Genomic DNA, 25,142 nt, shown 5'->3' with positions numbered 1-25,142 from the left:
TCACGGGCCCAGCCACTCCGCGGCATGTGGGATCTTCCCAGACTGGGGCACGAACCCGTGTCCCCTGCATCGGCAGGCGGACTCTCAACCACTGCGCCACCAGGGAAGCCCCCTAGTTTTTTTTTTTTTGTTTTTTTTTTTAAATGCCCACGTGCACGTAGCCTGAAATCAGCACCACAGACACACCTGGACCTATAGTAAGTTTCCAGGTCTTTTCCCAGACATGAGATTAGTGTCGGGGCTCCACCTGACACATTTAGTTATGCTCACACTGAAGCAGAACAGGAGGGAAGAGAAGCAAGCTGGGAATGAGAGAAACGTTGATGAGCCAGCCCCCCACCCCCACCGCACCCCCCGGCCCCGCCAACTGCCTCGCGACAAGCTCCCACGGAATGCGACATCCTCACTGTGCAGGAGCAGGTAACATTTACCTGGCACCTACTACATTACAGGTACCGTTCTCAGTACTCTACAGACATAACTGTCACAGCTGTGGAGGTAATATAGGGATAGGTGCTATAATTATCCCAAGTGAAGTTGTCTGAAAGGCTGAGGAACAAGACCCAACTCGCCACTCAACTGCACTCTAAATTTATTCATCTGCTCCGAGCCTGGGTCCATCCCAGCCCCACATCCCCAGCCCTGCTCCCTGAGGGGATGACACTGGATTGCTTTGCTTGGGCTGCCTCCTTCTCAGGGTGTGACCCAGGCCCCAGGACTAAGGAAGGAAGGACGAAAGGCGTGCGTTTCACCTTCCTGTCAGGTGGCAGGCATGGAACCATGCTTGTCAGTGGCTGCTGGGTGGTGTCGGTGTGGGCGGCCGCAGCTCTCCGTCTGCTGGCGGGAGTTCCGCCAGGACGTAGATGAAGCCGCCCAGGGCCGCGACAGCCATGGCCGTGTTGTGGGAAGAGCAGCCATCTGGGGAGGCACAGGCCCTGCTGTGAGTGGTGGGGGGTGGCCACCGTTCCATTGGGAGTACTTTTCAGATGTTCCCTCGGCCAGCCTGGGGACGTGCGGCCACCAGAACTGTGTTCATCACTTGTCCCCTGGCTCAAAGATCACCCTTCTTTGCTCCAAACCCCAGTGCACCAACCCCTCCAAACTACATTTCCCAGACTGCCCTGCCCACCATAGGCAGGCACAGGTGGGATGAGGGGAGAAGCCAGGGTATTTCTCCCCTTGCCCCTCTCTGTCTCCTCTGTGTCCAGCCTCTGCAGGTTCTGCTCACCCCATCTCCTCTCATGGCCCCTCCAGCTCTGCCTCCAGGGAGGACAGGGGCTTCCTGCAGTGGTTAATGTCTGTGTTTTCTCACCTTTTCTGTTTTCAGCTCTTGCAGCACCTCTGAGTTCCCTATATTCAATTCCTTCTGCTGAAGTTCCTGATGCAGGTTCTGTTTTCCTGACTAGACTTTGACTGAGAGCGGTTATCTCTGTGACTTTCAGTGTGTAATACACTGAAACTTCTCTCTCTCTTTTTTTTTTTTTTTTTTATTTGCGGTACACAGGCCTCTCAGTGTTGTGGCCTCTCCCGTTGCGGAGCACAGGCTCCAGACGCGCAGGCTCAGCAGCCATGGCGCACGGGCCCAGCGGCTCCGCGGCATGTGGGATCTTCCCAGACCAGGGCAGAAACCCGTGTCCCCTGCATCGGCAGGCGGACTCTCAACCACTGCGCCACCAGGGAAGCCCCAAATCTTCTCTTTTATGTTCCCTTCACTGGAGACAGCATCTCTGGACTCCCCACTTTCAAAGAGGAGGGCATGAGAGACTCCTACCCTTCCCTCTAGCTCCCAAACACAAAGGCCCCCCACCCTGGCTCCTGGGTGATGCTGGGAGCCTGTTTTCCTTGAATGCAAGCCGTGTGTATCCTTTCTAGGTTTTGGTTTCATGTCTTGGGTATTTTCATTACCTGTAAATTGTTTTTCTCGCCTCTTCACTCTTCTCAAAAGATGCTGTTGGTACTGAATGGCTTTGGGTAATTCTTCATCTTCAGCAGCTGAGAGAAGAATGAAGGGTGAGCTTCTCAAGATGGATTTTTAAATATTACTGGCTAAGCCCTCTACTCTTCACAACACCTCAAGCAACTCAAGTCTTCTTTTGAATCTGGAGGCACTTCTGGAAGTTTCCTCGTGCCCCTGGGTAGAGATACTTCCACACCACCTCAGTCTGCATCTACTGGTGTTTCCCAAATTGTGGTCCCCCAATCACCCATATCAGAATGGCCAGAGGAGCTCATTGAAAAAGGGGGTCCGCAGCCCCTCCACCTGCTGAATCTATAGGTCTGGAGGCCTGAGAATCTTCATTTTATAAACGCCTCTGTCTTAAAACAGACTATCTTATTTCAAAAGCTTTGGTCTTTGAGCATCCTAAGCTTCTCATTTGGGAAGCCAGCATTTACTGGGAGCCTTGTCTGTACCTGGCAAAAGCTAGGTGGTTTCATATGTATTATGTCTACTCCTCATAGCTCAGGAAGGTGGAGATTATTTTGCTCATTTATTTATAGACAGGAAAATTGAGGCTCAGAGAGGTGAAGTGACATACTCCAAAGAGGACCAGCTGTCTGGTGTCACAGGCTGGAAAGGGGCTGCATCCTCTGCCTTTCCACCCTCTGCTGCTGCTTCTTCTTCTTTTTCTCTATTTCTTCTTTTTATTCTTTATTTTAAAAAATTTTTGGCCATGACTCACGGCATGTGGGAATCTTAGTTTCCCGACCAGGGATCAAACCCTGAACCCACGCCCCCTGCAGTGGAAGCATGGAGTCTTAACCACTGGACCGGTGGGGAAGTCCCAGCTTCTTCTTTTTAAAAAAATTTTGTTGAAGTACAGTTTACAATGTTGTGTTTAATTTCTGCTGTACAGCAAAGTGACTCAGTTATACATATACATATTCTTTTTCATATTCTTTTCCGTTATGGTTTATCATAGGATATTGAATATAGTTCCCTCCACCCCTGCTTCTATGTCACCACCTCTCAGACATCTCCCCTGACTACTCTGCCTAAAGAAGCTTCTCCAATGTTCTTTTCTCTCTCAGCCTGATGTATCCTTCACAATCATTATCAGAACTCGCATTTCACTTACTGGTTTGTGTAGGTGGTTTCTGTCTCTCTTCCTTGTTCCTCTTTTCCCTGCCTAGTTTCTCCAGAGCCTAGAACTGTGTCTGGCATATAGTAGGTGCTCAGGGAATACTTGATGAAGAAATGAATTTGTTAACACAGGTGCAGGGGTCCGATATCTTCCAACAAGACCGTTCCTCATCCTGCAAAGTTTTGGCTTCCAAAACTCTGAGCCTATTTCCACGTGTGTGTGTGTGTGCATGTTGCACACCTCTCTCTGCACCCCCCCCAACACCAGTACATCCTTTCCCCAACTGGCATAGAAGCCCAGCGTCCCGACCCCCACCCCTGCTCCCAGCCAGGGAGGAAGTACAGCTCACCTGGCTTCCCAAAGCATCCTTTCTGTGGCTTCTGCCAGCTGAGAATGGCCTCCAGCCACCGGAGTTTATAGAATTTGGAGAAGCCACCGATTCCACAGAACATGACTGGAAGCAAAGACAGGGGACCCTCTGCAGGCCTATCCCCCAGGCCCACCTCTTCCCTCTCCCCAAGGCCACCATGGTGCCACCTGCTAGAGAGAGGCGGCACCAGCAGGTGGGCACTCAGCACAGTGGCTGCAAGGAGGCAGCCCTGAGGGTCTGCCTTAGTAAGCAGGGGCCCCCGAACCTGGGTCCTGCCTTGTTCAGTATGCCCAGAGCTCCGTCACTGGGTCAGATTTTGGGGGCAGGAAGCAGTCAAAACAGTGGCAGATAAAATACAGGATGCCCACTTAAATTTATTTCCAATAAATGATGAATAAAAAATTGTTAAGTAGGACTTCCCTGGTGGTCCAGTGGTTAAGACTAAGCGCTTCCACTCTTCCACTGCAGGGGACGCAGTTTCGATCCCTGATTGGGGAACTAAGATCCAGCATGCCACACGGTGTGGCAAAAAAATTTAAAAAAAGAAAAAAATTGTTAAGTATAGCCCATGCAATGTTTGGGATACACTTATACTAAAAATGTATTCGTTGTTTATCTGAAGTTCAAATTTGCCTGGGCCGCTTATATTTTCATTTGCTAAACCTGGCAGCCCTAGTGTATGTGTGTGTTTGTGTGTGTGGCCGGAATCAGGGACACTCTGCTGCTTTGTTCCTAGAGCAGAATGCGGGGGCCCACTGTTTTCCATGAAGAGGTCCCGGGTGGGGTAGGCGTATCCGATGGCCTCAGCTCTCCGGTTCAGGTCCATCATGTTGGCACAGAAGAGGTTCATGTAGCGCTGGCTCTGGCGGAACAGCCCCTTCGTGCATTCCGTCTGGGGGAACAAACACCAAGAGACAAGGAAGTTGGTGGTCTGAGCGATTCATGCACGCTGTTACAGGAAAAGACCTGCTGTTCTGAAACAGTTTTTTAAGTGGCTGCCTTTGGGGCAAGTCCTTTCCCTTTTCCCAAAATTTCTTCCCTATCCACGCTCCCAGCCTAGTGGGGCTTAGTCACTGGAGGACAGAGACAGCTGAGTTCGAGCCCCGGCTCTGCAGCTTAGGAGCTGTGCGACTTCCACCCCCTAAATTAACCTTTGTGAGCCTCAAGGGTTTTCATGGGGAAAGGGCGATGCCGATGGGAGCTGCACCCGAGGGGCGCTTGTGTGTGTGGGGGTGGGTGGGGGTGGGGCCGGTACCATAACCTGGAAGTGCCTGACACGACGCCCGACACTAGGGGGCGCTCTAAAGCGCTCTGTCACCGCATTCTGATTCCAGCCTAACCCCGCAAGCAGGCAGCTACAGTGCAGCGCAAAGCCTGGGCCGCGGAGCGGTTGCACAGAGACAAGGACAGGGGATGAGAACAGGCTTTGGAAACTTCTATAGCAATATGTCAGAGCAACTTTCTATCTGCTGAATCTAGTAATCACAATAACTTTCCTTGTAACTTGGCTTTTATTGTATTTACAAAAACACTGGGCTGTGACAGCTTACAAATAAATAATAATACAAAAATCTATTAAAATCAGCAAGTCCTTTCTTGGCTAAGAATTTATGGACATTGAGTAACATTTTTTTTTTTTTTTTTTTTTTTTTTTTTTTTTTGTGGTACGCGGGCCTCTCACTGCCGTGGCCTCTCCCGTTGTGGAGCACAGGCTCCCGACGCACAGGCCCAGCGGCCATGGCTCACGGGCCCAGCCGCTCCACGGCACGCGGGATCCTCCCAGACCGGGGCACGAACCCGCGTCCTCTGCATCGGCAGGCGGACTCCCAACCACTGCGCCACCAGGGAAGCCCTGAGTAACATTTTTGAATAGAGATAGCAAGCCCTACTTTGTATATAAATAAATATATGTTTAAAATGAGTATTCAGCGGGAGTTCCCTGATGGTCTAGTGGTTAGGATTCGGTGCTTTCACTGCCATGGCCCGGGTTCATTCCCTGGTCGGAGAACTGAGATCCCACAAGCCCCACGGTGAGGCCAAAATAAAATAAAATAAAATGTGTATCTAGCAAATCTTGTGCTTGGAAGAGTGTTTGGGCACAGGAGAAGTGATGGTGGGGCTGTTTTGGTCTTGGTTTGGTTTTCTGGAAGCAGCTAGCTACTGACTTTGTTCTAAGACATTTTTCCATCTGTTGTTTACTGAGTTCTTTCTGCTGCTTCCCTCTCTCTTCTTCTAATACCCTGAGATCCAGTTCAGCATGCAAAGTTCTCTGTGCAACAGAATCTCATCACCCCCCCGCCCCACCACACCACTGTGGTTGGATTTCATGGCTGAACAATGACAGGCTACTCACTTCCGCCTCCTGAGGTCTGAAGCAGGGGTTTAAAACCTGCTTATTTTCCAGGTGTGAACATACGAAACCACACTGTCACGAGCCCCTTTCAGTCATTCTTCCTCTTCCTTGGGCTGTGGTTGAGCCCACGCCAGGCACTCACCATTCTGGCCGAGAGGAAGAAGAGCAGCTGGTGAGACAGGCAGTAGCCAGAGCAGCCGGGCCTGGTCATGAGGGTCTTGCAGAAATCGGAGAGCCTGCAGGGCTGGCTGCTGTTTGTCCTGTGGGAGAAGTGGTTCCAAGCTGTTCAAAGCATCCTGAATGAAGCCCGAGGGCACGGAGGCTTTCCTGGTCCTGATGCCCCCTCTAGTTATTAGACCCCCCCCAGTAGGGTCCAGGCACACAGCCATGCCAGATAAACACAGGTGTCCTGTGTCTGGATTGGCTAAATTGTTCCCCCCGGCCCAGGGGAGGCGATGCTGGAGCTATCCTGGGTTAGGGGAGCCACCAGGGGCTGCGACTTCCCATTTCTCCGTGGGACCCCCAAGTACCATGTTTCCCAGAATTGCCCTAAACAGCAGATCCCTGGACCCAGAACGGCAGATCCCCGGGCCTGGCATGCCCACCCCCCTGTGCCAGGCCTGCCCCATGGAAGGGACAGGGCAGGTCCCTCACTGGAGCATAGCTCCTCTGCAAGCCCAGCTGTGTCCTGGCCCAAACACCTCTCTGAAGGATGCTGAGAAGGTGGGAGCTGGGGCACCTGCTGCCCCTCCTGCTCATGGGTTTCATGGGTCCCTGCACCTAGGGCTGCCCCTTGGGGGTTTGCTCCAAGCCCACTGCACAGCAGGTGAGCTAAACTAGGCTGGGTCCTTCTTTCTGGGGCCTACAGCCCTGTCCTGCCTTCTGGGACTGGTTCTCCTTGCCAGATGCAGTTCACATTTGTTCTACAGAACCATAAAACAAATGTGAACTGCATCTGGCTAAGAGAACCGGTCCACCATGGGAGGTCAGCCCCCTGCGGTGGGGTCAGGGAAGGTTCTGGAGGAAGGATGCTGGAGCTGGCCCTGAAGTGTGAGCAGAGTTACTTAGGCACATGGCCTGGGGCGGGGCAGGGTGGGAGGAGGCCCCACAGAGGCGACTGCCAGGCACAGGCAAAGGCTTAAAGTGGGAGGGAGCCGGTGCTTTTGAAAGTCTGAAAAGAGGCCCCAGGGCTTGGACCGGAGTGGCCTGGGGACCTGGAAGGGCAGAGGAGTTGGGGCTTTTCCTGAGAACAAGGAAGCTTCGCACTGGGGTGGGGTGTTCAGATGTGCTTTTTGGAAAGATCCCTCTGGTGTGGGGAGACCAGCCAGTTGGGGAGTGCAGGGCATGGAGGTAGGTGTTTGGAGAGGGCTGGAAGCCTCAGGTGGAGAGAGGGGGGCTGACTCACAGTGATGGGGATGGGAGAAGGAACAGCTCTTGGGGGAGCTTGCGCCTGGTTTTGCCCAAACCCCTGGGGATTTGGAGAGTGAGTGGGACGGGAGGACTAGCGGAGGGCAAGCACTTTGGGATTTTCAGGAAGCGGGGCCTGTCCAGGGGGCCACCCGGTTCCCAGCAGCTGCACCAGGCACAGGTCACTGTGCTCCTCCGAGAAGGAGTCCTGCTGCTCAAACGTGGAGTAGACCATGGAGGCCTTGGTGCGGGTCCAGATGTGCGGGAGCTTCCAAAACCCAGGCTCAATGGCTGGCTGGAACTCTGGCAGAGAGGAGAGGGTTGCGGGGAGACCCAGGAGCAGTGGGCCATGCCGAGCTTAACCGCCCCCCAGGATCCTGTGGTTTTGAGCCCACGAACTGGCTGTCCCTCCCCTGGCAGCCCTGAGCACGCTCGGGTGCCTTCAGGGCTCGGACACTGCATCTGAAACACAAAGGAAGCGCTTTCTCTAAAAAAATTTTTAAAAATCACTAGGAACAGTGTTGGGATGGGCTCTGACTAAATCTATCGCATCCCATGGAAGCTTGAGACATATAAGTAGGGTTAGTTGACACCTTTTGTTCCGTTAGAATGTGGAGCTCTTATGGAACAGACTTCACGATGACACGGGCTAGGATGGTCTTAAGGACCAGGCCTGGGAGAGGGTGGGGGACGCCGACTGCAGAGGGACAGGCCGAAGCTCGGGAGGGCTGGGGTCTGGTCATGATGTCTGGCCAGTTATCTCCCCACTCACCCCCACGGACCTGGGAGCTGGGAGCCTGGGAGGCAGGGCTGGACCATACAAGGAACTGGTTTATTTATTTATTTATTTATTTATGGCTGTGTTGGGTCTTCGTTTCTGTGCGAGGGCTTTCTCTAGTTGTGGCAAGCGGGGGCCACTCTTCATCGTGGTGTGCAGGCCTCTCACTATCGCGGCCTCTCTTGTTGCGGAGCACAGGCTCCAGACACGCAGGCTCAGTAGTTGTGGCTCACGGGCCTAGTTGCTCCGCGGCATGTGGGATCCTCCCAGACCAGGGCTCAAACCCGTGTCCCCTGCATTAGCAGGCAGATTCTCAACCACTGTGCCACCAGGGAAGCCCCTGTTTTTTTCTTTTAATTTTATTTATTTTTTTTGGCTGCATCGGGTCTTAGTTGCAGCATGCGGGATCTTTCGATGCGGGATGCGGACTCTTCATTGTGGCACGTGGGCTTCTCTCTAGTTGTGGCGTGAGGGTTTTCTCTCTCTAGTTGAGGCGCGCGAGCTCAGTAGTTGTGGCACGCAGGCTTAGTTGCCCTGCGGCATGTGGGATCTTAGTCCTTGAACAGGGATCGAACCCACATCGCCTGCATTGCAAGGCAGATTCTTTACCACTGGACCACCAGGGAAGTCCCTTTTTTAAAAATAAGTTTGGAATAAGATCGTTTGAGGGCACACCTGCCCCCTGAACTGAACAGAGGATTTCTTAGAGTGGAGCCTGTCCAGTAAGGACAGAATATGAGCTGCAAAGGGCGAGCTTCGTGGGTGCTTCAAAGTCGTCTAGTGGCCACATTAAAAAAAAACAAAGAGAAGCAGGTGAAATGAATGTTAACAATCTATTTTATTTGAACAAATAGATCCCAATATCCAAAATACTATCTTTTCAACTTGCTGTCAACATGAAAAATCAATAAAAATTAATTATTTGCATTCTTTTTTTAATATCATTTTTCTACTACAAAGTTTGAAATCTAGGGAGTATTACACTCGTGGCACATTTCAGCTCAGGCTGGGTACATTTCAAGAGCCCCACAGCCACGTGTGCTTCTCGTATTGGGACAGTGAGGACTTAGCGCCCTCATGCAGCTCACTCACTGTGAAAGTACATCTGTTTCCCTGCAAAATGTCAGTGTTGGAGTACTGGGTGCTGTCCCGAGCTTCATTGGGACTACTACGTGTATGCATGCCATATGCCCTTTCTAAAAAATTCTGAATTCAGAAACATATCTGGTCCCCAGGGTTTCAGTTAAGAGATTATAGATCTGTAAGAATAATAAAAATACCACCACCAAAATGTGCATCTGATGTTCCTTGTGGGCAGGCTCCAGGTCAGGGTTTCTCAATCTATTTTTCATTCTTGCCCTTCTCCAGCCTTTTAAGACATTTCCCCGTGAACATTTAAAAATAATAGCTTTTTTGAGATATAATTTGTTACCGAGTCCAAGCTCGCTCTGCTCGCTGCACGACAGGCCAATGAATGGGGAGACGAGGTGTTGAGGGAAGGAATACGACTTTATTCGGAAAGCTGGCAGACCGAGAAGATGGCAGACTAGTGTCTCCGGTAAACCATCTTACGGGGTTTGGATGCCAGTTTCTTTTATAGTACAGAGAAGGGGAGGAGATGAGGAAGTAAAGTAAAAAGGCCATAATTGCGAAAATCCCCTGGTGAGGGGATGTGTTAATTTCTTCTTTCTTGAAGCCAGAAAGAAGCCATCCACAGGTGGCGGGGGCGGGGGAGCGGGGGTGTTCAGATTATCTCCCTGTGAGCTGAACAGAGGCACTTTAGTTTAACTTTCAGGCAAAGGGGCAGGGTTCCCTGAGGCAGGCCATTATGTACGATTATAATAACAAAAGCAACGAAAAGCAAAGGTTAAAGTCAAAGAAACAGATTGAACATAGAGTCCAATTTAGCTCTTCCCTGTTACAAATTCACATGCCCTTTTAAAGTATACACTTTGGCAGTGTCTCTTAAAAGTATATTCACAAAGTTGTGCAAACACCACCACTGTCTAATTCTGAAATATTTTCATCCCCCAAAAAAGAAACCCCACATCCATCAGCAATCACTGCCCATCCCCCCTAACCTCAGCCCCTGGCAACCACTCCTCTGCTTTCTGGTTCCATGGATTTGCCTACTCTTGACATTTCACACAAATACTCATTCAATATATGACTTTTTTGTGTCTGATTTCTTTCACTGAGCATAACGTTTTCAAAGTTCATGTATCTTGCAGCATGAATCAGTGCTTCATTCCTTTTTTATGCCTGAAAAATATTCCATTGTATGGATAGATCACATGTTATCCATTCATCAGTTGATGGGCACTTGAGTTGTTTCCATCTTTCTGCTACTGTAAATGATGGTGATATAAACATTCATTAACGGGTTTTTGTTTGAAAACCTGTCTTCAGTTCTCTAGGGTAAACGCCTAGGAGTGCAATTGCTGGGTCGCGTGGTAACTGTACGCTTACGTTTAACTTACTGAAGAACTGCCAGACTACTTTCCACAGCAGCTGCACCATTTTCCACAACCACCAGTGATGTGGGAGGGCTCCTCCTGCACAAGTTTTTGTTCAGAACTCCCGTGAAATTTTTGTTTGGCTGCACTGTGCAGCATGTGAGATCCTAGTTCCCCAACCAGGGACTGAACCCATGACTCCTGCATTGGGAGCACAGAGTCTTAACCACTGGACCACCAGGGAAGTCCCTGTTGAAAATTAAAGATTTATTTATTTAATTTATTTTTGGCTGCATCAGGTCTTAGTTGCTGCATGCGAGCTCTTCGTGGTTGTGCTTAGGCTTCTCTCTAGTTGTGGTGTGCAGGTTTTCTCTTCTCCCGTTGTGGTGTGCAGGCTCCAGGGCATGTGGGCTCTGTAGTTTGCGGCATGCGGGCTCTAGTTGAGGCGCGTGAGCTCAGTAGTTGTGGCACGAGGGCCTAGTGGATCTTAGTTCCCTGACCAGGGATTGAACCCGCATCCCCTGCATTGTAAGGCGGATTCTTTACCACTGGACCACCAGGGAAATCCCCAGGTGAAATTTTAATACTGTAGATATATTGCATATGTTTGTGTGCCGTATCTATATCTGCACTTTATACATAAAAAGAGTATGTTTTTCTTTACTCCTCAAGAACCGTTTTTTTCTGGCTTGGGTGTGTCACTGAGAACGACTGTTCCAGGTGAAGCCTGTCACTATCATCACTTGTTAACCCCTACAACAACCCCTCAAGTGGGCACTATGCTTATCCCCTTTTGTACCTTAAAATCTGAGGTTCTGGGGAGAAAGTGACTTATTTTGACCCCCTGTCTCACAGCTAGGATGAGGTGGTTCAGGGATTCCAACACCTGAGTCCACATCCTTTTTAAATTTTTATTTATTATTATTATTTTTAAATTTATTTTTGGCTGCGTTGGGTCTTCGTTGCTGTGCGCAGGGCTTTCTCTAGTTGCGGCGAGTGGGGGCTACTCTTCGTTGTGGTGTGCGGGCTTCTCATTGTGGTGACTTCTCTTGTTGTGGAGCACAGGCTCTAGGCGTGTGGACTTCAGTAGTTGTGGCTCACAGGTTCAGTAGTTGTGGCATGCAGGCTCAGTAGTTGTGGCACGCGGGCTCTAGAGCACAGGCTCAGTAGTTATGGTGCACGGACTTAGGTGCTCTGTGGCATGTGGGATCTTCCCAGACCAGGGCTCAAACCTGTGTCCCCTGCATTGGCAGGTGGATTCTTAACCACTGCGCCACCAGGGAAGTCCCCCGAGCCTACTTCTTAATCGTGGAAATTCTGCCAAGGTTCAGCCTCCTGTCTCTGGAAAGGGAAACAGTACCCTCTTGACCTCTGGGAGGACTGAATTTCATGTGTGATGTTGGCCAAGTGGGCAAGCAGTACAAGCAGGACTAGCTTGTGATGCATCCTGCATCTCTATCTCCCTAGAGAAACGATCCCAACGCCTTCCTCAATCAGGCTTTCATATTCCAGGACGAGGCGTTTACCTCTGGTTTGTCACAACCATGGCACCTGGTCCTTATCCTCTTAGATCATGAGAACAAGAGGGGCTCTCTGAGATGTGAAGTCCCCATCCCTTAATTTACAGGTCAGGAAAGCCAACTGATAGAGTGACTTGCTCAAGTCCAAGGCACCCTGAGGCCAAGGTCTCTGGATCCCAGCCCCGTCCCACCTCAGAGGGTGCCCGGAGTGGGCAGGGCATGCGTTCCAGCTTCACACCCTTGGCAATGTAACGGAAGGCAGTGGCCTCCCTGGGAACTGGGGCATTAACGAGGCTGCCCATGGTGTCTGTTTGCCCATCCCTCCATCTGTATGTATGTACTCGTCCTTCCTTACCCTCTTCTACCCTCAGGTTTCAAGCCCTGCCTCTGCCACACACTCACTAATGTTGTGACCTTCAATGACCTCATCTGTAAGAAGGGGAGTCACAGGGCTATTGGGAGAAGCAAAAGAGATACATGCCAAGTCCTGAGCTAGGTTCTAGGGTCCCTGGTGTTGCCCCATCCAGGCTCTCATCAAGGGAGGAGGCGCTGTGTCATTTGTCTAATATGTGGGTGGGTGAGGTGGGGCTGAGGGCAGGTGGTCGCTGTGCCTGACGTGCAGGTTCTGGGGCGGCTCCCAAGGCAAGGGCAGAGGGGGTGGCTTCAAGGGGACCCATTTCAAAGTCAAAGCGCTGTCACATAGATCCACACAGAACTCTTTAGTGCGGTTACTTTGGGAGGTGAGACAGGAGGGTCAGTGGGGAAATTTTCCTTTCTTACTATGGATACTTAAAATCGTTCTGTTTTTTAGTTCCTTCATTGTCCTTCTCTCTCTCTGTCTCTATTTTTTCCTTTCTTTTTTTTGGCTGTGCCACGCTGCTTGTGGGATCTTCATTCCCCTGCCAAGGATTGAACTCCGGCTCTCGGCAGTGAAAGTGCAGAGTCCTAACCACTGGACTTCCAGGGAACCCCCTCTTTCTCTTTATATTTTAAATGTTTTATTCAAGTACAACATACATCCTGAAAAATGAATAAGTTTGCTTTTTGATGAATTTTCCCAAATGGACCACACCCACCTTACCAGCACCCAGATCAAGAAACAGACCATGACACCCCCACCAGCTCCCCACTGCCCCCTCCCACTCACTCCCCGACCCTCCAAGGCAGGTTACCCCTCTAACTTCTAACAGTAAAGAGTAGTTTTGATTTACATAATGGAACCAGCCAGTATGCACTCTGGCTGGTCTCTTTTCTCAACATTATGCTTATGCGTTTCATCCAAATTGTTATCTCACTATATTTTAAATTATCTTAGAACTTTGAAGAAAAAAATGTTCCTAGATCCCTACATAGTAACAGCTTTACCTTAATACCACTAAACCTCCGCTCCCAGGTTGGAGGTTCGCGGGCCCCGGCTTAGGGAACAGGGAACCACGTCCCCGCCTCCCTTCTCTCCACCCACCTAGGAGGCTCGGTCTGCGGCTGCGGACAGCTGGCACAGCCGGCGGGAGCGCGGTCACATGACGGTTGCCGGCCCGCCAAGATGGCGGCTTCCTGCGTGGTCCTGCTAGCGCTGGTCCTGACGCTGCTGCTGCTGGTGGCGTGGAAGCGCTGGCGGTGGGGGCGCGCGGCCCGCCACGTGATTGTCGTGGTGCTGGGCGACGTGGGCCGCAGTCCCCGCATGCAGTATCACGCACTGTCGTTGGCCAAGTGCGGCTTCTCCGTGACCTTCTTGGGGTTCTGCAGTGAGTGCCTCGGGGGCCTGGGAGGGAGGCTGCTCTCTCAGCCTTTGACCCTCGGCTTTGACCGCCCCACGGGGGCCGAGGCGGGGACGCCCCTTTACCCTCTCCTCCGTCGGGCAGCTCTCCGAGGTTGGACGAGCCGGGTTGTGGCCTGGACAGCAGTTGCCAGGTTTCTCTGCCCAGCCTCTGCTGGGTGGGTCCCTGGGAACAGTCAGCATTAATCGAGCGCCTGCCATATGCCAGGACTGTGCTAAACTAAATGAACTCAGTGCATAGTGTCACTTATTCCTAGTAAGTGAAAAGATGGACTGGAACCCGGGTGGATGTGATCCCAGGGCAAGTGCTGGTAAGCACATCTCTGAGGCTTCTTTTGTCAGACAGTGTCTGAGAAGACAGGCAACTTGTCTCCTCTCCGTTCCTCACCCTCAGCGCAGAACTCTGCAGGCAGAGGTATTTCATTTTCGCAGGATGTCCAGCGTTTTTCCCTCAGTGTGCGGGGGCAGGGGTGTCTGCTCCTCCATCTTACCCCACTTTGACATCTTTAGAAGGTAGCTCTATCCCATATCGGGAAAAAAGGAATAGCACTGGTTGCTTCTGGTCCCTGTTTAGAGTCTGCTACCCCAGGGTGAGGGGCTGGAGTGAGACTTCCTAGGGGTCTCCCTATGGTGTGATAATTCCACCATCCAGGGAATCTAGGTCAGCTTGAGTGCCTACTATGTGCCAGGCATTGTGCTAAGTAAAAATGGATAAGATTCCAGCCCTCCCTCTGTGGGTGGTCTAGTGGAATCTGGACAAGAACTGGCCTCATTCTCTGTTCTGGCTACTGAGGAACAGAGAGGTTCCAAAACACTCTCCCCTATTCAGCCTGTGGGGTGGGGATCATCTGACTTTAAATTAGATCATCTTCTCCAGCACATTAAAAGGGACATTCTTTTCAGCCTCCAAACCCCACGATGAGCTCTTGCAGAGCGACAGAATTCAGATTGTGAGTCTGACAGAAGTTCAGAGACTTGCAGGTAGGAAGCAGTCAACTCCTGATATCTCTGAATCTGTGTGTGTAGGGGGGGAGGGGAAGGCGGGGAGTGTGGGGTGGAGGGGATCTGCAAATTGCCAAGAACTCCTTTACTAGTGATGGCTGTTTTCTGACTTGCAGTTGGGCCCCATATTCTCCAGTATGGAGTCAAAGTTGTGTTTCAGGCAGTGCACTTGCTGTGGAAGTTGATGTGCAGGAAGCCAGCAGCTTACATCTTTCTCCAGGTACGTGTCAGCTCCACCTCCCGCTGTGAGAACCACTGTTTTAACAGTTTTCTTTACTTTCCAGTTTAAAAAAATGTACAGATTGGTAAGTGCATATTCACATGTGTGTGTATAAACTTTTAAAAACATGAGTAGGAGCCTATGGTATGTGTCCATTCTATTTATGGTACTCATCCCTTCTGTTTTTCAGTGTTTACAGATAGTCTTATTTTGTACTTGTTACATATGTAAGTGTTTTGCCTGCATTATCTCATTTAATTCTTCACAACAATCCTGAGAAGTAGGTTCTTGTGTTACCTACACTTAGAGATGAGGGAACCTAGACCCAGAGAGGTTCTGTAAGTAACCCATTGTCACACAGCTAGGAAGTGCTGGAGTCAGGATTTGAACCAGGTTGTCACTCTAGTTCTGGAGTTCCACTCTTAGCCTCTTACCTTGACTGCTTTTTAACGTAGAGAAGCTCCTTTTTTTTTTTTTTTTTTTTTTTTGCGGTACGCGGGTCTCTCACTGTTGTGGCCTCTCCCGTTGCGGAGCACAGGCTCTGGACGCACAGGCTCAGCGGCCATGGCTCACGGGCCCAGCCGCTCTGCAGCATGTGGGATCTTCCCGGACTGGGGCATGAACCCGTGTCCCCTGCATTGGCAGGCGGACTCTCAACCACTGCGCCACCAGGGAAGCCCTTCCTGATTTTTTTTACTTAAAAATTAAAAAAAAAAATTAATTTATTTATTTTTTTTGGCTGCATTGGGTCTTCATTGCTGCTCATAGGCTTTCTCTAGTTGCGGTGAGCGGGGGCTACTCTTCGTTTGCAGGGTGTGGGCCTCTCATCGCAGTGGCTTCTCTTGTTGTGGAACATGGGCTCTATGGGCTCTAGAGCACAGGCTCAGTAGTTGTGGCGCACGGGCTTAGTTGCTCCGTGGCATGTGGAATCTTCCCGGACCAGGGCTCGAACCTGTCTCCCCTGCATTGGCAGGTGGATTCTCAACCACTGCACCACCAGGGAAGCCCTTTACTTTTAAAATTGTATGGTGAAGAGTATCAGTGAACATATGTCTTTTGCATGGGTTCTGTTTCTTCCTTGGGATAAATTCCTAGGACGGGAAGTGCTTGGTCAGAGTCCATGCACTTTTAAAATGTTGTGATGTGTTACTGGATAGTCCTAGAGTAAGATTGGGTCAATTTATCCCCCACCTAACAAGGAAGCCTCTTCCCCCCATCCTCACCACCACCAGGTATCATTAGGTGTTTTAGAGTTTCCATTCTGATAGATGAAAAATGGTTCCTCCTTATTCCATTTTTTGTTTCCTTGAATATCAGTGATCTTGGACTTATCAGGTTGGTCAATTTTCTTTTATGACTGTTTATACCTCTTGGTGAGGAAGAGGGTCTTTCTTCTGCTTATCGATTATCAAGAGCTCTGTAAAGATAATTGACTCTTTGCCACGTATGTTATTTTTACTTGGTTTATTCTTGACCGTGGTCTGGTTTCCTTCTCTTCCTTCAAGTCTCTCTTTCCCAGAACCCTCCAGGCCTGCCCGCCATTGCCGTGTGCTGGTTTGCAGGCTGCCTTTGTGGGAGCAAGCTCGTCATTGACTGGCACAACTACGGCTACTCCATTATGGGTCTGGTGCACGGCCCCGGCCACCCCCTTGTTCTGCTGGCCAAGTGGTGAGAGTCTGGGATGAGGGTGCCGACATTGTCCCCAAACTGTGGTGGGAAGAAGGGCCGGTGCAGAGACCCGGGGAAGCTGATTCCCGTGTGCTCTGTGGGGGTGAGGGCAAGGCTGGGGAGTTGGACTGACGCTGGTGACAAGTGATAGAAACAGGCCTGAGCAAAGGAGGGCATTTGTTGGCCCATGAAACTGAAAAGTCCTGAGAAATGGCTGACTTTGAGCTCAAAAAAGGTGTCATCAGGACCCCTCTCATGTCTCTCCACACTTCCTCCTAGAGGTATTTCTCAGGCTCTGGAAGCCCCTCGCTTTCATCCCCACCCCACCAGGCTCAGTGGAGAGAGCAGGCCTGTGGTTGGCTCCTGCGCACCTGGCGTCCTCTGACCCCCTCTGAGCCTGGGGGGCTTCAGTACCCCGTTGTCTCAGGCTTGGGACAAATGCTCCACTGGAGAGCTGGGGTCCCAGATGAACCCGTACCAGATACCCAAATGGAAACTGGGGACTGCTGCTGGCAGACGGGGACGTGGGTCACAGTCTGCTGCAGCTGATGAGACAGGGAGAGGGAAGAAGGGCCTTGGGAGCAGGTTGGACCTGGAGGAGGAAGCAATGTTGTGTTCTGAGTCCGAGTTATACCGTCTCCCTTGGTGTGGGCTTGCAGCCTCAAGCCGTTGGCTGGCTGTGGCGTTTCCCCTGATGGGTCATTCGTGGGTGGTGGTCGCAGCAGCAGTCAGTGAGCGCTTGCTGCATGCCAGGCCTCAGGCCAAGCCTTTATCCCATTCAGACTCCAGTGCTGCCCAGCAAGGGTGTCCTGTGATCGCTGTCTTTTTACAAACCAGGAAACCGAGAGCCCTCATGTCACTTGCCACACAGCTAATACATGTGAGCTCCAAAATTCCATCCCAGGCAGTCCAGCTCCAGAGCTTTCTCTGCATCCTGAGTGAGGAACAGGCCGTGGTACCTACACACGTGAAATAACTCTGTTCGTTTCCAGTTCTTTTTCAGTCCTGCCCTGTCACCAGGGCTCAAGTCTCCGTTTGGAGCTAATCTGTTGATAACGCCTTTCTAGCATTTGCTAAACTCCCTTTGTAACCCATTGGGAGTGAGCCTCAGCCCCACAGCCTTTGCAGGGAATAGTGCAGTGTGGCTGAGATTTAATAACAAGATTTTATTGTATTTCTCCTTCATTTTATGGCAAGAGAGACTGGATTTTCCATTCTGTAGTGATATATGGTTTCTCTTGAAAGTAATTGTATTTAAGCTGAAAAGCAATCTGATTTAAAGAAAGGTGTGTGGGAGGTAATAGTACAGGTGGTAGAACTCTGTGCAAACACGGGGAAGGTGCCTCGCCAGTGACCTGATTTGGGAGATCCCAGCTCTGTGGCCTCTTCTGTATCAGAGGTGTTGAGTCCCATGGGGCTGGGGTGGTGGTTCCTGGCCCAGAGAGCTCTGGGCTGACCACTGATACGTCTTTTCAGGTATGAGATGCTCTGCGGACGCCTGTCCCACCTGAACCTGTGTGTGACTAATGCGATGCGGGAAGACCTGGCAGAGAACTGGGGCATCAAGTAGGGGCCTCGGGAAACGAGGGGTCCCTCCCAGCACTGTTGACTCCCAGCTGCTGTGTCATGTTGCAAGGCACTGGGAGCTCCCAGGGTTCCGGGAGGTGGTTACTGGTTTGGGGAGGCTGAGGGAGGAGGAAGCTAGAGTTTCTTTCTCAGCCAGCCAGATGGTCCAGGAAGTGTTCATGTTAGAAATTCTCTCTGTGCTTCTCCAAGTAATTCTAAAGCTTATTGTTGAGACTTGGATACCTCAGCACCCTTCTTCTTCTGGATACTTCTGGGTCTTATGTTCCTTAGGCCTTTCTTCGCCCCTCCCTAGAGCCCCCCAATGATCTCGTTGCAGAGCTGTGACTGTCTACGACAAGCCAGCATCTTTCTTTAAAGAGACGCCTTTGGACCTGCAACACCAGCTCTTTATGAAGCTGAGCCGCACCTACTCTGCATTCAGGGCCTGGTAAGTCTGCTGTCTTCAGCTTTCAGCTGCCTTATTTTATGCTCGCTGCTGACCTGGAGATCTAATCCAGGGGCTGGCAAACTATGGCTGCAGGCCTGCTGCTTGTTTCTGTAAGTAAAGTTTTATTGGAACACAGCACGTTCATTCATTTACATGTTGTCCTTGGCTGGTTCCACACTACAAGAGCAGAGCTGGGCTTTGCAATGGAGACCGTATGGCTCCCCAAAGCCTACAGTGTTTACTCTTTGGCCCTTTAAGGAAGTGTTTGCCCTGTACTAGACTGTGGGTGTCCTTACCCTCCTGCCAGTGGTTCCTGACCGCATGGCGGGGTCTGTGCACCTATGTGTTCTCTGGGCATCTCCCAGGGGTAAGGAGAGCCCTTCTGAGCGGCTCTCCATACAGCTGGTCTTTGTTCTTCTCAGTAACGTGGGGGCAGTTGGAGGGGTCACAGCGTCCTCATCTTAAGTCTAGGGGATGATTAGAACAGTAAGCCCTGTGAAGGCAGGGGCTGAGTCGGCCTTGTCTGCCATTGCGACCTCAGCACCTAGCAACACATAAATACAGATAAGAGAGAAAGCAAGGTGCAGGTCTGTGCCCAAGGCCTTGGGTGGTAGGGCCACCTGGTGGCTCTGACGTGGCTGCACCCCAACAACTGGGAGCCTGCGGGCCTCACTCTGGTGGGAGAATGGCCGTTCTCGGGCCCAAGGGCCTGCTCTGTGGCAGCTCACGGGCTCTCTCTGCTCCTTCAGTTCAGAACCCTCGGACTCGGGCATGGAGAGGTCGGCCTTCACGGAGCGGGATGCCCAGAGTGGAACAGTGACCTGCCTTCCTGGGCGGCCGGCCCTTTTGGTCAGCAGCACGAGCTGGACAGGTCTCAGGACCCGCCCGGGCGCTTGGGGCTTGTGTGAGCACCTGGCTGAGCCTGTGTTCTCGCTGCTGCCAGGCGTGCACCCCACATGTATTTGGGGCCTCGATGAGAAAGGGGAGCACATTGAGCTGGGTGGGGAGGCATCTAGAAACTGGCCCGTGACACTCGGTTCTCTTTTCCCGTAGAGGATGAAGACTTCTCCATCTTGTTGGCAGCATTAGAAAGTAGGTGTATGGCTGTGATCAGGAGCTGGGCTTGTCGGGGGCTGCTGAACTGCAGGATGCTCACCTGGCCTTGCGTGATGTCCTTGGCAGAGTGTTCCTGACCCCAGGGCCAGGGCCACTGGGTGGAGGTGGCAGGCGTGAGTCCCCTTTTGGGTCAGTGAGTGACCAGCCTAGCTCTGAATTGCCACCTCCAGGAGAAGGGATTGCATGGTTGGGAGCAGTGCTCCCTCCTCCTCTCCCTTCCCCCATCCCCTCGCATCAGCCCCTCACTCACCCGACTACATGATTTTGGTTATCATGTATTTATTTTCCTAAACACAGAGTTCGAACAGCTGATCAACGATGGAGAAAGCCTCCCTCCTCTGGTCTGTGTTATAACAGGTACCCACCTGGGACTATCCCTGTTCCTGTATTAAACGGGGCAGTGGAGGCATGTCAGGCCTGTGATGTTTGTTGTCTCGTTAATTCTCACCCCAACTCAGTGATGTATGGTTTTCTACACCAGCTTGACGGGGAGGCTGAGGCTCAGAAGGGCTTCATGGCAGAGCATGGAGTCTAGATTTCAATCTCAGATAGCGTGACCTCAGAGATTCTGAGCTTTCTACTTCACAGTGGTTTCCACGTATCTTTTTTTTTTTAAAAAATGAGAGTCTGCTGTCCAATGTCAAACTGTTTCCAAAGGAGCCGGGTGAAGAGAGAGAGGCAGAGGAGATTTGGTTGGAGGAGGAGGGTCCTTAGCCAGCTGCCCCACCTTGGACACTCCTCTCCTCCAGGCCCTTGGACGCCCAGGGGCGGCAGGAGCCCACTGCTCATGCTGTGCCACCTGGGGATCTGGGCGGGGCGCAGGGGCAGTCTGTGTGAGAAGCTGTATTGGTGGGCACTCTGGTGCCTGGCCAGAGTTTATCCTGGCTGTGTTCCCAGCCCAAGGCCTGCTGGGGGAACGGCCATGGCCTCAGCAGTCAAGGTGCACACCCCTTGGGGGTCGTTTCTGGAAGGGGTCTGGATAGGGGCCTGATTGGAGCTGCTGCCTGTGGGCCTTCTGCTCACGCCCTTGCAGGGGCTTTTCAGGCCTGGGGCTGGGGGACAGGGCCAGACGTGGGCCCAGTGCAGTGACTCCGGTTTTCTCTGTAAGGCAAAGGGCCTCTGAAGGAGTATTACAGCCGGCTCATCTGCCAGAAGCATTTCCAGCACATCCAGGTCTGTACCCCATGGCTGGAGGCCAAGGACTACCCCTTGCTTCTAGGTAAGAGGCCTGCAGGGGGAGGGCTGGGGTTTATAAGGGAGTACCTGAGGGCAGGGGACAGAGTTTTTCTGAAGAGGGCCAGATAATGAATGTTTTACCAGGTTCTTTTGCATATTCTTTGTTTTTTTAACCCTTTAATGATTTCAAGCCATTGTCTGCTCAGGGGCCCTACACATGTAGGTCTCAGGCTGGGATGGGCTCTGGCTGGACTCTGGGAGAACGAGGCTGTTTCCTGGTGTGCCACCTCTTCCCTGCCTGTTTGCCAAGGTTACGTCCCAGTGCTCTTGGCCTCCACGCCCTCCACTCACCCTGCTCTTCCCTTGGGCAGAAGGGCTGGGCGGGGCTTGGGTTGGGGTCAATTCCCAAGTCTGGGAGGTACAGAGACCACGAGGTAAACAGTGTGGACTCTCCCAGTGTGAAGGGGCAGCCCTCCCTTCTCTTGCGTTGTTGATCCCTCGGGGAGGGCTTATTGGCTGGGTGCCTATAGGTCTCAGCAGCCACTAAGCTGTCTCCGGAGTGGGAGGCGGGGAGCCTTTGTAGGCAGGAGCTCCAGCGGCACTGAGTGATGTACGGTTGCTTCCTTGGCTTTATATTCACAGCGACAGCTTGTTTTCTGTTGGGTCTGCTTTGGGTTCTTTTTCTAATTATTGTGATAAAATACACATAACAAAATTGCCATTTTAACCATTTTTCCATTTTTAAGTGTATTTGAGTGGCATTAATCACACTCACAGTGTTTTGCAGTCCCCGCCACTGTCTCTTGCCAAAACATTTTCATCACCCCAAGCAGAAACTCAGAACCCATTAAGCAATCATTGCTGCAGCTTCTTTTAAAATACAGCGTGGTTAAGGAGAAAAAGGGGGTCAGTTTAAAGAAAAACATTGGTGACGGGCAGGTCATTTTCAGAAAGGGCCGAGAGGCCAGGAGTGGCAGGTGGGAAGCACCTGCGTGTCCCAGCCTCCTGCCAGGCTGCTCGGCCAACCCCAGGCAGTCGTACGTGGGGTTGGGGACTTTATCACCCCCTTTCCACTCCTCCCCGCAGGCCTCGGTCCACAGTCCTGCAGGATGTGTGGCCACCGGGCGCACAGCCAGAGCTGATGGCCCCCTCATCCTCGCCCTGCAGGGTCTGCGGACCTGGGCGTCTGCCTACACCGGTCCTCCAGTGGCCTGGACCTGCCCATGAAGGTGGTGGACATGTTCGGGTGCTGCCTGCCTGTGTGTGCCGTGAACTTCCAGTGGTAGGAGCGGAAACCCAGTCCTCCCAGGGTTAGGTTATCAAATCAGCAGCTTGGGGGGAACCAGCAGAATTGCCCGGGAAAGCTTCCTGGAGGGCTCCACCTCCCCATCTGTGCAGCTCTGCCACCCAGAGGGAGCAGGAGCCCTCTGGTCCCTGTGGGTGGGCTGGGCCCCACCAGACAGGGTGGCTTCCAGTTAGAGCTCGTGTTGAATACAAATTGGAGTCTTAAGTACTCTACTTGGGGGCTTGTGCTTACAGGGTGCAATGGTGGCTGGAATTGCCCGCACAGCTCACATGGACTTATTTCTCTCTCTGTCCCTTTAGTCTGAGCTCATGTAGTTGTGTTCGAATCAGTTGAATGAGTGTATTTCTGTCTCCGCTCTTCCTGGCAAAGATGGGCAGGAGAGGGCATTTGGAGACGGTAGTGTTAGAAAAGTTTCTAGAAACAGTGGCCCCACCATGAGCTGAGGAGCCAGCTTCTGAATGGGAAATCCAGGATGTTGGAGCCCGGGTTCAGATAGTGTTGGGATCAACTCCCTGATCACCTCTGAGCCTGCCTCCAGCAGGGCTGCCTTTTACCTGGTTTCTCTGCTGTGGAATTAAGAAAAAAAAGGCAGAACTTACTAAGAACGTTCTCACTGAAGAGAGCATGTAGCACAAAAAGTCCACATACCCCTTTATTGTCCCTCCTTCCCCAAATTGGTTTGGATTTTTTTTTGCGGTACGCGGGCCTCTCACTGTTGTGCTCTCTCCCGCTGTGGAGCACAGGCTCCAGACGCGCAGGCTCAGCGGCTATGGCTCACGGGCCCAGCCGCTCCGCGGCATGTGGGATCCTCCCAGACGGGGGCACGAACCCGTGTCCCCTGCATCGGCAGGCGGACTCTCACCCACTGCGCCACCAGGGAAGCCCGGTTTGGATTTTTAATGTGTATCCTGCCAGGTCTTTTTTCTATTCAGATGCCAAATCTAAGAACAGGCTTCCTGAAACCAGACTGTTCCTGCCTCCAGCTTAGCCTGTGGGTGGGGTGGAATTGGGGGGGAGCAGGTGGGCACCTTGGGTTCTGTATCTCCTCCAGGCAGCTCTCAGACCTCCCCTGATTCTCTCTGCAGCTTACACGAGCTTGTGAAACACGAGGAAAATGGCCTGGTCTTCGAGGACTCAGAGGAGCTGGCAGCTCAGCTGCAGGTAGCGTGTCTGCTCCCACACAGCGGCTTGCAGGGTTTTGGAGATTCCTTGTTCCTGCAGCTGGGTGGGTGGCCCTGGGCTGTGTATGGGTGAGCGAGCAGCGGTCTCAGAGGCTGGGCCCCATTGGGCCCCGGAGGGATCAGGGCTCGCCCCACCTGCCGTCTGGGTTTATGGAGCTCACACCACACAATGATGCTAGAGCCAGGTGGACTGTGCCATTTAGGGGATGATTGGATCTGAGAAGGGAGAGTGAGGAGCGAGGGAGCTTCCTGGACCGGCCTTATGAGATGGGTGGGCATCTTCAAAGGATACTTCTTTCTTACTACAAATTACAAAAAGTAACACGTCATCATTCTTGATCATTGAGACCAAGGGCAACAGACTTTGGAAAGCCTCAGGAAAAAAAACATTTTAGACTTTGCCATAGTCTCTGTCAGAACTACTCAACCCTGTTGTAATGTGAAAGCATCCACAATCTGTAGATGAAGGGGTGTGGCTATGTTCCAATAAAACTTTATTTACAAAGACAGGCGGAGGGCTGCATGCAGCCCATAGGCTGGCGTCTGCAGACACCTTAGTTTAGCAGAGCTGGAAAGAACGCAGGCATCACCTAGTTCTCAGTACGTGGGCAGGATAGTGCTGGGTAGAGGCCAGCTCTTGGTGGAAGGAACAGCAGACAATTGCAGAGGCAGAGGCGGAGGGCTGCCGGCAGAGCACGGGGTGTGGATGGTGAACACTGCAGCTTGGCTGTGCCGTCAGGTCGGAGCAGAGCAGGAGATAGAGCGTAGCTGGGCCATGAAGGCTCCCCTGTGCCTGGTGAGGGAGGCGGGCTTGCTGGGTCAGGGACATTGGGGTCAGAGCTGTTGAGAAGGGTTAGTTAGCCAGGCCTGGTGAGGAAGCTGGGCCAGAGCGGGCGTCCCGTTGGAGACCCCGGGACACTGGTGGTGGTTCTGGAAGTGCGGTGAAGGAGGGAGGGTTTTGGCAGAATGGCTGCGCTTGGGGTGCAGCAGGAACCTGGGCTGCTGGGAAGGAGGAGGGGTAGCTTGGGGTGGAACCTGGGGTGGGGGCAGGAAGCAGTGATGAGGTAGTTCTGGTCTTCTAGATGCTTTTCTCAAAGTTTCCTGATCCTGCTGGCAAACTGAACCAGTTCTGCAAGAACCTCCGGGAGTCAGAGCAGCTTCGATGGGATGAGAGCTGGAAGCGGACAGTGCTCCCTTTGATTACGGACACGTGACCCCCCGGGCCAACGACTGAAACTCCTGAGGTGTCCTGTGCTGGACATCATGGAGAGACCCTCAAGCTGACACCCCTCCTTACCTTTCATCTTTCTCCCCAGGAGCTGGCCCACACTCCTCTCCTCACAGCCGCCACTGCTGGCCAGTCCCTTGGCAAACTCTGTAGATCAGCGCCTCCTGGTGGATGGAAGCTGAAAGGCTGGCAGTGGGCACTGCCTGGGGAATGAAGTTACTTTTTTTTTTTTTTTTTTTTTTTTGCAGTACGCGGGCCCCTCACTGCTGCGGCCTCTCCTGTTGCGGAGCACAGGCTCCGGACGCGCAGGCCCAGCGGCCATGTCTCACGGGCCCAGCCGCTCCGCAGCACGCGGGACCCTCCCAGACCAGGGCACGAACCCGCGCCCCCTGCATCGGCAGGCGGAGCCCCAACCACTGCGCCACCAGGGAAGCCCTGAAGTTACTTTTAATAATCAGGAGTTTTTGTTGACCAGGAAGCTGGCTCA

The 25,142-nt window shown here is 52.2% G+C and overlaps 2 protein-coding genes across 2 annotated transcripts; one reads left to right on the top strand and one right to left on the bottom strand.

Moving 5' to 3' along the window:
* Positions 1–787: 787 nt before the first annotated feature.
* C15H16orf89 (chromosome 15 C16orf89 homolog) lies at positions 788–12,269 on the bottom strand. Its single transcript, XM_065893209.1, has 7 exons — positions 12,206–12,269; positions 7,366–7,570; positions 5,949–6,066; positions 4,210–4,345; positions 3,433–3,537; positions 1,906–1,992; positions 788–918 (listed from the first exon to the last, which is right to left on the bottom strand). The coding sequence occupies exons 1-7, from the start codon at positions 12,267–12,269 to the stop codon at positions 788–790; spliced, it is 846 nt and encodes a 281-aa protein (XP_065749281.1).
* Positions 12,270–13,510: 1,241 nt separating this feature from the next.
* ALG1 (ALG1 chitobiosyldiphosphodolichol beta-mannosyltransferase) lies at positions 13,511–24,641 on the top strand. The gene is made up of 13 exons (XM_065893061.1): positions 13,511–13,712; positions 14,648–14,725; positions 14,863–14,966; positions 16,486–16,634; positions 18,111–18,200; positions 18,538–18,648; positions 19,398–19,519; positions 19,702–19,740; positions 20,062–20,121; positions 20,873–20,983; positions 22,108–22,222; positions 23,332–23,407; positions 24,510–24,641. Exons 1-13 carry the CDS (start codon positions 13,511–13,513, stop codon positions 24,639–24,641), a joined length of 1,389 nt encoding a protein of 462 aa, XP_065749133.1.
* The last annotated feature ends 501 nt before the right edge of the window (positions 24,642–25,142 follow it).

Source organism: Phocoena phocoena, chromosome 15, assembly GCF_963924675.1.
Source record: "Phocoena phocoena chromosome 15, mPhoPho1.1, whole genome shotgun sequence".
In the NCBI taxonomy this organism is placed as follows: domain Eukaryota; kingdom Metazoa; phylum Chordata; class Mammalia; order Artiodactyla; family Phocoenidae; genus Phocoena; species Phocoena phocoena.
This window is presented reverse-complemented; position numbering and strand designations above follow the sequence as displayed.

What these genes read in the sequence shown, in the direction of transcription:
- C15H16orf89 (XM_065893209.1), bottom strand. Translation starts at nt 12,269, where the DNA reads ATGGGCAGCCTCGTTAATGCCCCAGTTCCCAGGGAGGCCACTGCCTTC. An exon ending in CTTCCGTTACATTGCCAAGG is followed by an intron (nt 7,571 to 12,205) that starts GTGTGAAGCTGG and finishes GGGGCGGTTAAG; the next exon opens with CTCGGCATGGCCCACTGCTC. An exon ending in TCTTCCTCTCGGCCAGAATG is followed by an intron (nt 4,346 to 5,948) that starts GTGAGTGCCTGG and finishes TTGTTCCCCCAG; the next exon opens with ACGGAATGCACGAAGGGGCT.
- ALG1 (XM_065893061.1), top strand. Translation starts at nt 13,511, where the DNA reads ATGGCGGCTTCCTGCGTGGTCCTGCTAGCGCTGGTCCTGACGCTGCTG. An exon ending in AGAAGTTCAGAGACTTGCAG is followed by an intron (nt 14,726 to 14,862) that starts GTAGGAAGCAGT and finishes TCTGACTTGCAG; the next exon opens with TTGGGCCCCATATTCTCCAG. An exon ending in TGTGCCGTGAACTTCCAGTG is followed by an intron (nt 22,223 to 23,331) that starts GTAGGAGCGGAA and finishes TTCTCTCTGCAG; the next exon opens with CTTACACGAGCTTGTGAAAC.